At 40.1% G+C, this 13,408-nt stretch overlaps 1 protein-coding gene across 2 annotated transcripts in view; it reads right to left on the reverse strand.

The window, feature by feature from the left end:
- Positions 1 to 177: 177 nt before the first annotated feature.
- The window catches only part of tp73 (tumor protein p73), a 32,840-nt gene continuing 19,609 nt past the window's right edge, over positions 178 to 13,408 (reverse strand). For both annotated transcript variants that reach the window (XM_071530259.1, XM_071530260.1), the window contains 10 exons: positions 10,603 to 10,789; positions 9,799 to 9,914; positions 7,811 to 7,920; positions 7,576 to 7,715; positions 6,660 to 6,748; positions 5,775 to 5,902; positions 5,103 to 5,257; positions 4,488 to 4,620; positions 2,814 to 2,907; positions 178 to 2,521 (listed from right to left, as the gene is read on the reverse strand). In XM_071530259.1, coding sequence (XP_071386360.1) covers positions 2,120 to 2,521; positions 2,814 to 2,907; positions 4,488 to 4,620; positions 5,103 to 5,257; positions 5,775 to 5,902; positions 6,660 to 6,748; positions 7,576 to 7,715; positions 7,811 to 7,920; positions 9,799 to 9,914; positions 10,603 to 10,789 — 1,554 coding nt within the window. In that variant the 3' untranslated portion in view covers positions 178 to 2,119. The remainder of the gene's footprint in view (positions 2,522 to 2,813; positions 2,908 to 4,487; positions 4,621 to 5,102; positions 5,258 to 5,774; positions 5,903 to 6,659; positions 6,749 to 7,575; positions 7,716 to 7,810; positions 7,921 to 9,798; positions 9,915 to 10,602; positions 10,790 to 13,408) is intronic.

Below are 13,408 nucleotides of genomic sequence, written 5' to 3' on the forward strand. Positions count from 1 at the left end.
CACTTGCCGACCTACTCGATTAATACAATACAATCATTAACGGTTAAATCATAACTATATCAAATTTGGCTAGATTGATATTGTAGACAATTCACTTATAGTCCATTCCAGTAAAGGGTCTAACTAGACCAGCAATTAAAGGTTCTATCTTTCGACTTTGATAAGAGGGAAATCAAAGAAATGCAAACATTTTAATATCCATGATTTATAAGAAAAAAAACACTGTACTTAACCTCAGAAACTAACATTGACAAACATCAATAGTTACACTGGTACATCTCTTAGCAATGTTTAAAAAACAAACACAAAAAATCTCACCAGAAATATCAAAACGAAAGGAAATCTATCATTTACATAGTGATAAAGCATAATACTGATCATAAGCACAAATAACCTAAAATCATGTTCCTTTTAAAGCATTAAAGTGCTCATTCTGTGACCAGTTGGCTGTCTGTGTGTGTGTGTGTGTGTGTGTGTGTGTGTGTGTATGTGTGTGTGTGTGTGTGTGTGTGTGTATGTGTGTGTGCGTATGTGTGTGTGCATGCCTGCGTGCGTTCAAACGAAAGATAAATAAACACACCAAACAATTTCATTTATGGACGCCAGATCAATAATGGTCATTATCAAAACTTTTTTTGATGAAAAAACAAAACATAGTTTTGCTCCTGCACTGACAAAGAGTGCTTTTGTAAAGAAATGACTGCAAGACAGGTCCGAGTTACAGTCACAAAGTCAAGAACTAGTCATACAGATCAACTTTACAGCATTACTACTATCGCACCATGATTAAACATGTTGGATGGAAAGCTAGAAAAACTGGAATGTTGCTATCGAACATGTTAATCAATAACCACAAACAAGTGCCATGAAGATACATAGGTACACAGCTAGCTATAATCAATATGTGAGGACCTTGCCCTGCAAGGCCTTTCAAAATACACAGAGAAGGCTACTAACTGTCTTGCCAAGTGTCTTGGTACACAGGGATGAATTTATCACTGAATTTATGATTTACAATTCTGATTAAATCCCCACTGTAAAGATATAATACTGTTTTTGTTATTTTGTTTCACAATGGTTTCCAATGCTGATGTGTTTGCACAAGAAACAACATAGTAGCCTATTTCCTACAACTATGAAAAAAATCTGTTATGGAGGCAATGTCTGATTTTTTATATTTTGTGATGACTTTGATTTTTCTTAGTTCTCATGAATACACACTATTAATACAGTAGTCCACTTAACAAGATTTGTTTTACATTGATAAGATAGGGGTATACTGAACTAGAGTGTTTAGAGTCATTAAGTTATCAAAGCTATTACAGCATATACATAACTATGTCTTCTTGCTGCTGTGAGTTTGAAGTCTATACATGTGGTTCAAACAGGGGCTACACCATTTGGAGTCAAAATACATTTTTTCAACCACATATCTAATACAAAACATTTACAAGATATATACATTTGTACAACTGAAGGAAAACAATAAATAAGTCAACTGAGAACTAATTTTGTGTCCCCTCCATTCACTGTGTATTCAAAACAGAAAATGGCAACTATCAGTTTGCCAAATGGTGATATGTCTATCCCTACAATCTTTGTGCTCACCATATCGGCCTATGTCAATAGAAGGTGTAAAAGACAAGGAAAAGTCTGTCATGTTTGTATTATTGCACAGTGCAACTTAAAAAAAACAACATTTTCCAGAACAATTTCTGTTGTTCTCCATCCTCACAATGCACTTATGAGAGTCCTGTTGTCTGAAAAGCATAGTTCAGATCACACTGTATAGATTTTCCAGTGGTATTTGTAGAGTTGAGACAGTGTCCTTTTGTCATCTCGTGCTCAATCTCTTGGATAGAACAAGTGTTCAAGCACAACATAAAGACTACATAGGAAGTGCCTTAACACAATGAAAATGTCCCATATTAAAACAGGGAACTTGAAAGACCATGGCTCTCTACAAAATCACTGACTGAAATATGACAGCAACACCTAAAAAACACATTTAAAGATCCTATCTGCATTGTATTACTTTATAAGTAGGCTTATGGTGACAATAATATTGGCAAACAGTCCCAAGATCTATTTTCTATGACTCTCCTTCTCTCCCTCCCTCTTAGTGGATGTCACTTTCCATGAACTCCTCCTTGATGGAGTGCTTGCTGCGGGACACCTTGCAGTCGGGCATGTCGAAGCCGAAGTCGGCCCACTCGTCAGTGGCGGCTCCCATCCCCGACGTCCCGACCACGCCTGGTCTGTTGGGGATGGTGATGGTGTGGCGCACGCGGAAGTGCACGGCCTCCATGACGCGCTGACGTTGGAGTTCCCCGCCGGCGGCCCCGATGGCCGCCATAGCCGAGGCGGCCATGTTGCTGCTGGAGCGAAGCAGCGGCTGGCCATGGTAGTCGTGGTGATGAGTAGAGGAATGCGGAGGGAGAGGAGCGCCTTGCTTCATGTCCTGCAGACCTCGCCAGATGGCCAGGCGGAACTGCTCTGGGATCTTCAGCGCACCTAGATCCTGGGGAAGGTACAAGGTGAGGCGTTGGAGGAGGGAAAGAAGGAGGGAGGAAAGGGAAAGACAGTAATGGAGAAAGAGGAAGACACGATTTTAGAGTAATTAGTGAGACAAACAACAAAGAAAAAAGAGAAAATCAATGTCTCGCCACTGAAACTCTATCCAAAGATTCAAACACAACCATCATAACCAATGGCACATTTGCAACAACTCACAGATCAATAGTATATGGTCAGTGTCATATTACATTTCCAGATACGTTGTGAGATGGTGAGTGCGAGGATGGAGCGGTTACCTCCATGGAGAGAGTCTGCAGATGGTAGATGGTCTGGAGGCCTTGGGAGGTGAAGTAGTCAATGCAGTTCTGACAGCCCACACTGGTTAGAAAACTGTATGGGGAGAAAAGCAGGGCTGCTTAGACCACAGCTACACAGCTGAAAGGTGGAGGATTAAGACGCAAAAATCAGTGTCATTAACGCTGATTGATTTAAAGTACAGTGTGTGCCTGATCAGATTAGAGGATGTCCTAACCAGAAAATCAGAGTCAGCATTTACTTTGAGGCAGGACTGAATAGAAATGCTAAGTCATTTATGTTGCATGTTAACAGTTCTCATTAACCCACCATCACCATCAGATTAGTTCTACTAAAGCTATTATTAGTTATTTTAATATATTATAAAGAATTAGGGCACAGGTCTAGCCTCAAGTGTACAGAAAATGAACATCTTGATACATAAATCATTCACATCAATCATAAGCATGCATTTATATCAATGATTCATAAGGCCACTCTTGCTTTGATGAAAAACCTTTATTATAAATACATGAAATGTTAAAGTTTTGGCAACATACATTATAAACAAAAGAGAAGCTAGCTGTACAATTTAACTGTGCAATGAACAGAACAAATCTAAAAACCAAACAGCTGAACAAAACCTACAGTATCAAAACTATTCAAATTGCAAAAGCAAAGTCCCAGTATTAATGCCACTGCATTGACACATTATCTTAGAAAAAAAAAATATGAAAAAGTTTTAAATTAAATAGAACTTAGAAAACAAACAATGGAAATTTCTTTGAAGCAAAATTATCAGCAGTGCATGGCAAAGGATTTTATGGCTGTATACAAAATGACTGTGTGGATGATTTTTTGTAATTGTGACAGTTTATAGCTACAGAGGTGACATAACACACCCTGTGGCGGCCATAGTGGAGGTCCACATCTCCTGGGCAGCAATAGCTGTGAATGAAGTGTTTGTAAATGTGCGACTTGGCCGTATCAGCAGAGTGAATAGGCAGGGTTTATTTCTGTGCTGCTTTTGACTGGGAACTGATCATTTCACCACTGATATATCTGGCTGATTTTGTGTTTAGATAATGTCAGCTTGTTAGCTAGCTAACCATAGTATCTAGTCAGCTAACTTTCACTGTCCTGTTGTTCACACTAGTAGAAGCAGTAGTCGCATGTTAACATTAACATCACTTGCTTAGCTAAATTAGTCTGCTGGCAGCTTCTGTTTCACTGCCTAAATCTGGAAACAAATCTGCCTTATCAGATTATTCACTTTTACTTAGAATGTACAGAATGCAAACTGACCTAGACCCAACAATCTTTTCCAGGTGTCTAGCCTTATTGCCTGGTTGTTATTTATAGACATTATTTGAGGGCAGCCAATTCTCCAGTGGACTTCTATAATGGCGCCAGCCGTGGTTGCTAGGAGATTTATGACGCAACTGCAAAGCCTCTACACAGCAGCCATATTGAAATCAAACTCTGACTGTATAACACAGTTCCATTTATTCAAATTTTGCCTCAAAAGGGAACTTTTCTAAAACGATTTGACCAAACATGGCCGAACAAAGTACCTGGCACCAACACGGCACCCATTCATTTTTAACACAACGACCGCATCTTTGATTGTCTTTGACAGGGGGAGAAAGAAGGAGTGTCATTGGAGGGTGAGGTACCTGACGAGGCTGGGGTCAGGGTTATACGGAGGGGGCGGGCTGCAGTGGGAAGTAGACACTATAGGCTGACTGCTGTGGCCACCATTCATATCACCATTGGCCTGCATGTGGTGGCTGTTGAGCATGTTGGGACCTGAGAGAAAGGAGAGGGGAGGGGGGGATCAATAAGGCAATCAGCAGCCAAACAACACAAGAAGCATTCTCAGTATAACGGCATATATAGGCTCTCTTGCCAGCAATGTTAAAAAGCCAACTTTCTGTCTCCAGACTCTGTCTGTGATCACTAACTAGCTAACCCAATGCCAACGGTAATTTCTGTGCTGTTAGCATTTTGTGACTCTCGATCAAATCACTTTTTATAGTCTTGCAGTCGTCTGACAACAGACACAGAAAGATGTCAGTGACAGCCCCTGTATTGTGTTATACATTATGTTGAAACCCAAAATAAGTGATCACAGACAGAGTCGGAGGAGACAGAAAGCTTCTTAACATTTGCTGGCAATATTAACAAAGACGAAGCAGAAGTACGTCAGCCATATTTGTGAAAAGGTTCTATAGAGAACTTTATAAATCTGATTTGATTTGACTCACACACACACAGGCACAGACACTCACCCATGTGGGCTAAGGAGTTGGGGGCAGTGTGGTTTTGCTGGGGCTGCTGCCCCACCAGCTGGTTGACTGAGGGCAGTTTGCTGAGGCCGCCATGGACATGAAGCTTGTTCATGTTGGACAGTGGAGTGTAGGAGGAGGGAGACGCTATGTGGCTCCTAGAGACAAGAGGAGGGAGTGGCAGAAGTTAGAGGATGTTGAGGGAATGTATGTGTGTTGGTGTGTGTGTGAGAGAGACATTTCACACACCCCTCTTCTCTACTCCCCCCCCCCCCCCCCCCAAATCACCTGCCTCTCCATCAACATCACCACTATTTTCCTCTTCTATTTGCACCTGAATATGTTCCTGTCTCATTTATTTCAAAACTGGCTGAAAAAGTATAAAAAAAGTATAATCAAACAATAGTCTAAGTTCAGCTTTGAGTTATCATGGTCCTGCTATTCGGCTTCAAGGTTGGCATGTTTGTTGTACAAGTTTCATTTCTCCCTATTATTTCACTCACAGAGTTCATCAGGAAATTATTAGGAAAGAGAGCTTATGTGTGTGTGTGTGTGTGTGTGAGAGAGAGTGAGAGAGAGAGAGAGAGAGAGAAGGAGAGACAGAGAGAAAAAGAGAAACTATGTATTAGATGTGTTGTGTGTGTGTGTGTGTGTGTGTGTGTGTGTGTGACTCACGGTCTCTGCAGCAGCTGCTGCTGTGTCTGTTGTCTGTAGGAGTCCACCAGTGGCTGGGGCACCAGCTCCACCAGCTCCAGGCTGTCTTTGATCTTCATCAGCAGCTCAAAGTTCTCCCTTCCACGAACCTACACACAAACATAACATATAACATATAACATATAACATATAACATATAACATATAACATATAACATATTCCATTTAGGGCAGCAGGGTGGCATAGTGAGTAGCGAGACCGTCCTTTAAAGGATAATACTGGTGTTTTGTTTAAGTTTGTGCCAATCCTCTAGGCCTCTCCTTTCCATTCCTCCTGTTGGTGTCAGCATAGTTGGAGATATCAGGGCTCGTTTTCCTCCCTTCATTTGCTGCCATTCATTCTTGTACTTTATGAAAAACAACTTCCACAGATTTGAAAATTGCCCGAGCTAGATAATCCATCACAGTAAACATGAAAGCTTAATTTGGTTTTGTCAAAATTTCTGTTTTATCGTTATTTCATTGGGCGTGAGTTGAATGTTTTCATATCAGTGCTGCATTACGTTACACTCTGCTTCCTGAGTTACTTACCGAGTTAGAGACTTTCTAAAATGTAGCAGCATGATTTGACAGCATTTGCTAAAACAAACACTGCCACATTATTTTTTCCAGAGACATATTGGGAACAGTTTTAATGCAGCGTGGACAAGTCTAAATGACGTAAAAGAGAGGTCAACATAAAATGTTTCAACACTGCCTGACAGGATGGATTTAATTGTTTTAAGGGGCTGAAACTCTTCTACATTAAATCTAATGAAGTGCATGATTCCCTAGGCACATATTTATATGTCTTCATTTCACTGTTAAGCTTACTGTCATGTAAAATCAATATGTAAAAGGCTCTTACAGGAATATAGTAAATCTCCTCCTCTCCATGCCGCCTCTTCTTCATGTTAATATTTGGACTGGGGATATTTGGCGGGGTCTGTTTGAAGTCTGCAGATGAGAGAAACAGGATCATAATCATCAAGCAGGTTTCCTACACATTTCCCATTTCATAATTCCATTCTTTTTCCAGACCAAAATACCTTGACTGGATTAGAAGATTTTGGCCAGGTTTCAATCTGAAGTATGCTAATAGCAGTTGAGCAGTATGACATCTAAGCCATATCACTCTATTGTTGCAGGTGAATTTATCATAATCACAATATGTGAAATGTCAGTGGGTCTACAACTGTATAAAATGTGTAGTCATATTAGGGCTGGGCAATAATTCAATATTATCGCTTCTCGTCTTTCAGTGGAATCATATTGTGATGATATGAAGATATTTTAATATCGTGACACACATTTCTGCTGTCTAAATTGATGATGACAAGCAAATTTTACTTAAAAACTCTGATAAAATGAGGTATGGTAGGAATATTATTTGAATATTTCTGTTTTGTTCGACATCACACCTAACATCACCATTCGGTTCAATGAGATGAACATTAATTTGATTATTTAATGTGATTTTGCATACATGAACCATATCGTGATATATGTTGATATTGAGAAAAATCCTTATGATTATCGTGATATTGATTTCAACCATATTGCCCAGCCCTAAGTCATATGCAAAAGGACAGTTTTTACATACTTTTGCAAATTTTTTCTGCAATTCCAAAACTTTGCCTGGAAATGATCACTTTATATTAATTAGTAAGTTGTAATTGTAACTTTCCAGACCCGCATATGAACTCTAAACACAGACATTGTCAAATATACAGTGCATGATCACGGTTCCAGATGTTAGAAATGCTCAGAATGAAGAGACTCACTGCGCTTGGCATTTCCGTTTTTGGCCACGCTGTCGTTCAGGGCCTGCTGCTCTCTGAAGTGGTCTTCGTCCGCCTTGCGGTCTCGGCCCGGACACGCACATATCCGGCCTTCAAATGACCTTCTGCCCAACACCTGTCCGCTGCAGAGAGAGTTGAGAAAAATGCTCATGAAGAACTTGGCTCCAACAACAAACGTTATATTCACCAAAACATTTAAAGCTGGTTGTGGACTTACTCTCTGGTCTCCAAGGTGATGATGATGAGGATGGGTCTCCTGTTCATGCCACCCACACAGCTGCTGTTGCACATGAAGTTATATAGGATGGTGGTGAACTCAGTCCCGACCTGGAACACACAACAATCAATCCCATCAGTTTGAATTCATTTACAGGTAAAATAAGCGGATGCCGAGGGATTTGCTGTACGTTTTGTTGCTTTACTCATGTTTACCGCGTCTGACACTTAAGAGGAAGGTTCAGGACTTTTAGAAGTAAACAGAGTCGGAAACCATTTATAGCAAAACCACATATCATCTGCACACAAGCAAAACTATATTCTTACATGCTGCAATACTTTACATTTACATTTGATGGTGATTCTATGACATTCTATGATGGGACAGTCACTCTAACTGCTGGACAACCCCGTCGCCATATGGAATTACTTTTTACATGCAATTTTTAAGTAATTTCAAACCCCACTGACTTCTAGAATTACAAATAAATACATTTCTCAAAATCAAAAACAGGAATGAAAACTCTGAATGTCTTTAGAGGGGGCTTCAATTGGTAGATAAAATTCCTGAATATTCCTTTTAATATTTTTTTTTTTTTTACATATTATTTTAGATTTATCCCTATGTTATGTCTACCTGGTTTTCATTCTTATATTTCAGTTGTTAGGGTTGATATCCTTCTGAAACAAGTGAGCGATCCACCACCAGAGGGCAATGTTGCAATGCAGTCTGCAGTGAGAGGAAAAGTAATGATTTCCCCCTGCATTTCTCATTAATTTGCTGTGCGTGGGGTATTCTTGATGGGCGGGGGGTTTGGGGAGTGGAGGCAGTGGTTTGTGGCATTGTCGGTGTCTTGGCTGTGCCTTTTTTGATTGGTTGGTGCTGCCTTGGCGGGTGGAGTCACTGGTCTCTTTTGGGGGTATGGAGTTTTCTCAGGGGCTCCAAACTTTTAAAGCTTTTAAGCTTTTGAACTTTTGAATGGCAGTGTATCTCCTTTTTATCGTTTATTCTGTAATTGTGTTTCTTCTTCACGTTCACTTTTATCTGTTTACATCTGTGTTTAGTTGCATGTCTGTTCGTTTTCTAGTTGTATCCATTTATCCCCTGTATTACCTTTTATTCCTTTTTTTGGTCTTTTTTATTTATTTATGTTTATTATTGAACTGTTTTATTTATTTGATTGTGGTAAATTCTGTATCATTGTTTTTTGGGGTTTTTATTGTATGTAAAGCACTTTGGAAACTTTGCTTTTAGAAAAGTGTTATACAAATGAAGTTATTATTATTATTATTATTATTATTATTATTATTAATTTGTTAGGATGAAATCGCAGACATGATGAGTTCTCACTCTCGTACTTGTTCGGACTTGCCTGACAGGGTTCGCAACATCTTTATATATAGATGTGCCTCCTATGAAGTCCCTCACTAAAAATGAAATGAAATATACTGTATGTTTTGTATATGAAATATGTTTTACTGAAGTGAACTTGAAAGATACTTGGTTTATCTTGAAATACAGGGATATCTTCTTGATTCTGAGTTGCAGCCCCTCTTGCACAATCCACATCTCAGTTGTCTCAAAGCTTAAAAATCCTCTGACTCATCTACTTCTCTTTATTTACATCTCCTCCTTTGTGATTGGTATAGAATGGAATGGGATAATGGCTTTTACCAAGATTCACCTCATTACTCTTTTAGTAAATGTCCCTAATATTTTGTAGCCTACATTCAGTGTAGATCATCACTGTAAAATCAAATACCATGACATTAAGTGCAGTAAAGTTGCATTGTATCATGTTATTGTGCTACACTAAAGCAAATTTAGATTCTGATCTTGAAATTCAAACTTGTGCTTTTTAACATGTGTGCCTGTATGTGTGTGTGTGTGTGTGTGAGTGTGTGTGTGTGCCGTGGGAGCATCCACACAGTAAGGCAGCTGATTCGACCCGGTCTGTATCTGTACGATGCAGCTGATGATCCACTGACCTGCGGAGCCTCGTACGGCACCAGGACGCTCTGCCGGCCCGTGACGGGGTCATCCACGTACTGGGACAGGTTATTCCCCTCCACCCGGATCAGGTGACTGGCTGGGGCAGCTTGGCCTGAGCAGAGGGCGGGTGGGAGATGGGAGGGAGTTGGTTTAGCTTTAGTCAAAGCAGCACAGGTACAAGACACCAGGGGGTAAATTTTTTTGCTTAGGACAAAAGTTGTGATTTATAAATAATGAATAACGTAATTTATCTTTTCCTAAGTCCACTGGTCCACATGCATTGAACTCATAACCCAGAATAAAAAACTCAGCAAAATAATATAAAAATCTGGCAAAATTTATGGAATAACAAACTAAGCAAATTTTGGTGGAATTCCCCTTTTAAGAGGTAATCTTAATTTTGGTGACATCTTTGCTGTGGTGTTTCTGCACTGCACTTCCCAGAGATCACCTGTCAATCAAACAGTGTGTCCAGTACTGTGACGTCTTTTTCCTTGGATTTTCTGTTGGTGAAGTTTGAGTTTCTGTAGGTGGCGCTCTTTTCTTTGTCTGTTCAGGCATGCTGGCTATCACTGCTCATGCTAACTACCCAGTTCTTCTTCTATTTATTGCATCACTTCCTATGTGCCAGAGGATTTTTCCCAGGAAAGAGCTACCTGACAGCCGGGTGTTTAGAACAGCAAATGTAAAACCATTCATGAACCACTGTTGTGTTATATCAATCAATAGAGTGCAGGAAAATGGAAATTTATTCAACTGAAAATGTCACAGTAGGACATGCAGGACAATCACGGCCTCACCATCGTTGAAGTCGCGGCCCAGCTCGTGGTTGGGGCAGCGCTTGACGACCTCGGTGACGTGCTCCGCCTTCTTGTAGACCGGCATGGCCCTGATGATGCTGCCGTGCGGGGGGGAGCAGGACAGCTTGATCTGGATGGGACAGGTCTTGGCGATCTGACAGTAGAGCTTCTTCAGCAGGGGAGAGTACTGGGTGGGAGAGGAACACACAGCCAGTGAGAAACTAGGAAAAACCAGGCGCTTCAAACTGACAGATGGCAATTTTGTGTGTGTGTGTGTGTGTGTGTGTGTGTGTCTGTGTATGAGAAATGCAAAAATGAATGGGAGGCCATTAAAGAGCCTTCTGCCTTAGACATCACAGGAAGTTATAGCAAAGTTTCATGAGAGCGTGAACCGATGCTTTGCTGTTTTATCATTTGTCAGTCGATGTCTTGCCAAACAAAACTCTTATCACAGCTGTTGTGTTAAAAACTTGCATCGTCAACTTCGGGTGTTTTTTTTTTTTTTTTTTCCTCCTTGAATTGAAAGTTTCCATGGCGTACGTGCATCTGTGTGTCAAGTAAATGTCATCATCACCCTATGGACCCATGAAACCTGTTCAAAACCATTTTGATGTTAAAGCGCTGACAATCAAAAAATAAGGCACACTGTCTTAATTATTTATATATTTTTTATGCCGCTATGTGATTTAACACCTTGGATGAAATAAGAAGAACACCACACAACAACTGACCATTGTCTCTGACAGCAAATTCCCATTTTTATACAGCTTTTATATTCTTTAACCTGCATTTGCTGCATTTCTGTTCAAGCCCAATATTGGCTATCCCAGGCATTCATAGTGAGTTTTATATCAGCCTTTTAAACATCTACTTCTTCTTATTTTCAGATAAAACTAGGTGGGGAAAAAAAGGGGGAAAGGTGGTAGTGAACACATATCAAGGGGAGTAAATCTCAAAAAGTTTAATACTCATGAAGTCATAGTAAAGTAAGTGTTTTAGGAGATTAAATTGTTGCACCATAGTGCAATATTTCATTAAAGCCACCAAATCATCAACTAGAGGGGCGGACATAAAAAAAAGAAGAGCTGAGTGATAATATGATGATAAAAAGTGGAACATGGGCACTGTAATCATCATATAAAACCATTGTGACTGGAGGACAAATTGAGTCATTTGAAATATGAGGGAAAATACGTGAAGACTGTAAAATTAAACAGTAAATTTGATTCTATGTTGTAAAGGTAATCGCTGTGTCGTGAATGATTATTATCCAGCAGACTGGGCTTGTGGCTACAGTGGTAATGTCAGTAATGTGAGACGCTACAGCTGGCAGAAGAGACATGGAAGTTCAAAAGGACAGATTGGGAAAAAAATTGTGTCTTTGTGTGTGTACCAGAAACATAAAAATGAATAGATTGCCATTAAAAGAGCCTTCCGCCTTTTGAATTTCTCTATACAGTCAGTCAGTCAGATAGTGTAAAGTTTTCTGAGTATGTGCTGAGTGATGCTAAAGGTAACCTGCGTGCTGCAAAGAAAGTCTACGATGATTCTTCAGTCCAAACGTTTGGTTAATTCACCGCAGGGTGTTACGCATTACAAAAAGAGTCCTTTGTCTTTTCTGACAAGCACATCTGCCACTAAGTTGGTACTCCTCCTGCCTTCTGTGTGTGAGTATGTGAGTATGTGTGTATGTGTGTGTGTGTGTGCATGCGTGTGTGTAAATGGCAGTTCAGATGCATCCAAAAGACACCGGGACAAGGGATAAAAAAAAAAAAAAAAAAGTCTTAACATGCCCTGACACAATCACGAAATCTCAAAAATCTTCCTGTGGAAATAAAACTGGGACCTTCCAGGAAAACTGAGGAGACAGTTGTTTTGTGTGGACTTGCTACAGTGAGCCTGAACACAAATGCAGCAGTGCACCCTGTGGCACAAGAATACAGTATTCAATGCACAATACTGAGATTGAGGTAAATTTATTTTTATAATAGTTACCACACTGGCTATATGCTACTGAACATGCGGATTGAACAACTGGATTCCAGAGTCATTTTAACAGTTTTTATTTGGAAAATGAAAACATCATGCCATTTGGTGGATGCTTTTATCCAAGGTGCATTAGGGAATAGGTGCATGCACTTTTAGTATGGGAGTTGAACCCCTAACCGGGACAGTATTAGTGCTCTGCTCAGCTCTCTGATTATTCATTTCCACTGTATCTATGATGCACAGAAATCACAATTCATAATCTAACACAATATCTTGGCAGCATAGACATCCACCTTCCTCTCTCCCCTAAATCACATCCTCCTTTCTCCTATCTTTGCACTCCTGTGGTTCACTTAAAAAAGCCTTTTCTACTTTTCCCTGGCTCCTATTTCTTTACCTTGCTCTTCTCTATCGTACATGATCATTTATTTATTACTATCAATTCTGTGGGATCAACCCTTACACACCTTGCGTATAGCTTAAGTTGGTGATCTAAGAATTGAAGCCTTTTCTACTGCTACAGATATTGCGCATTGCTCTGAATAAGAGCATCAGCTAAATTCTTAAAATCTAAATGTAAGATGCAATTCTTATCATCTATACTCTGATATTTGTCTGTCAGCCTCCTGTTGGAGTGAAGACCCTCCCACCAGGCACTCCGGCCCTGGGGGGAAGGACAGCTAGATAGATAGGTAAGACGATGGCTGGGAAAAGTCACTCCTACACCAGCAACAGCCTGAATTCCTTGTTGTGACACCGTTACTAAGCCCCCTTACAACCACCCACACACACACACTCAAACCCTCAGACACACACA

The sequence above is a fragment of the Centroberyx affinis genome, unplaced genomic scaffold (genome assembly GCF_046629955.1).
Source record: "Centroberyx affinis isolate AG114_WGS23_722 - 3 ecotype Tasmania unplaced genomic scaffold, CSIRO-AGI_Caff_v1 ptg001907l_1, whole genome shotgun sequence".
Lineage (NCBI taxonomy): Eukaryota > Metazoa > Chordata > Actinopteri > Beryciformes > Berycidae > Centroberyx > Centroberyx affinis.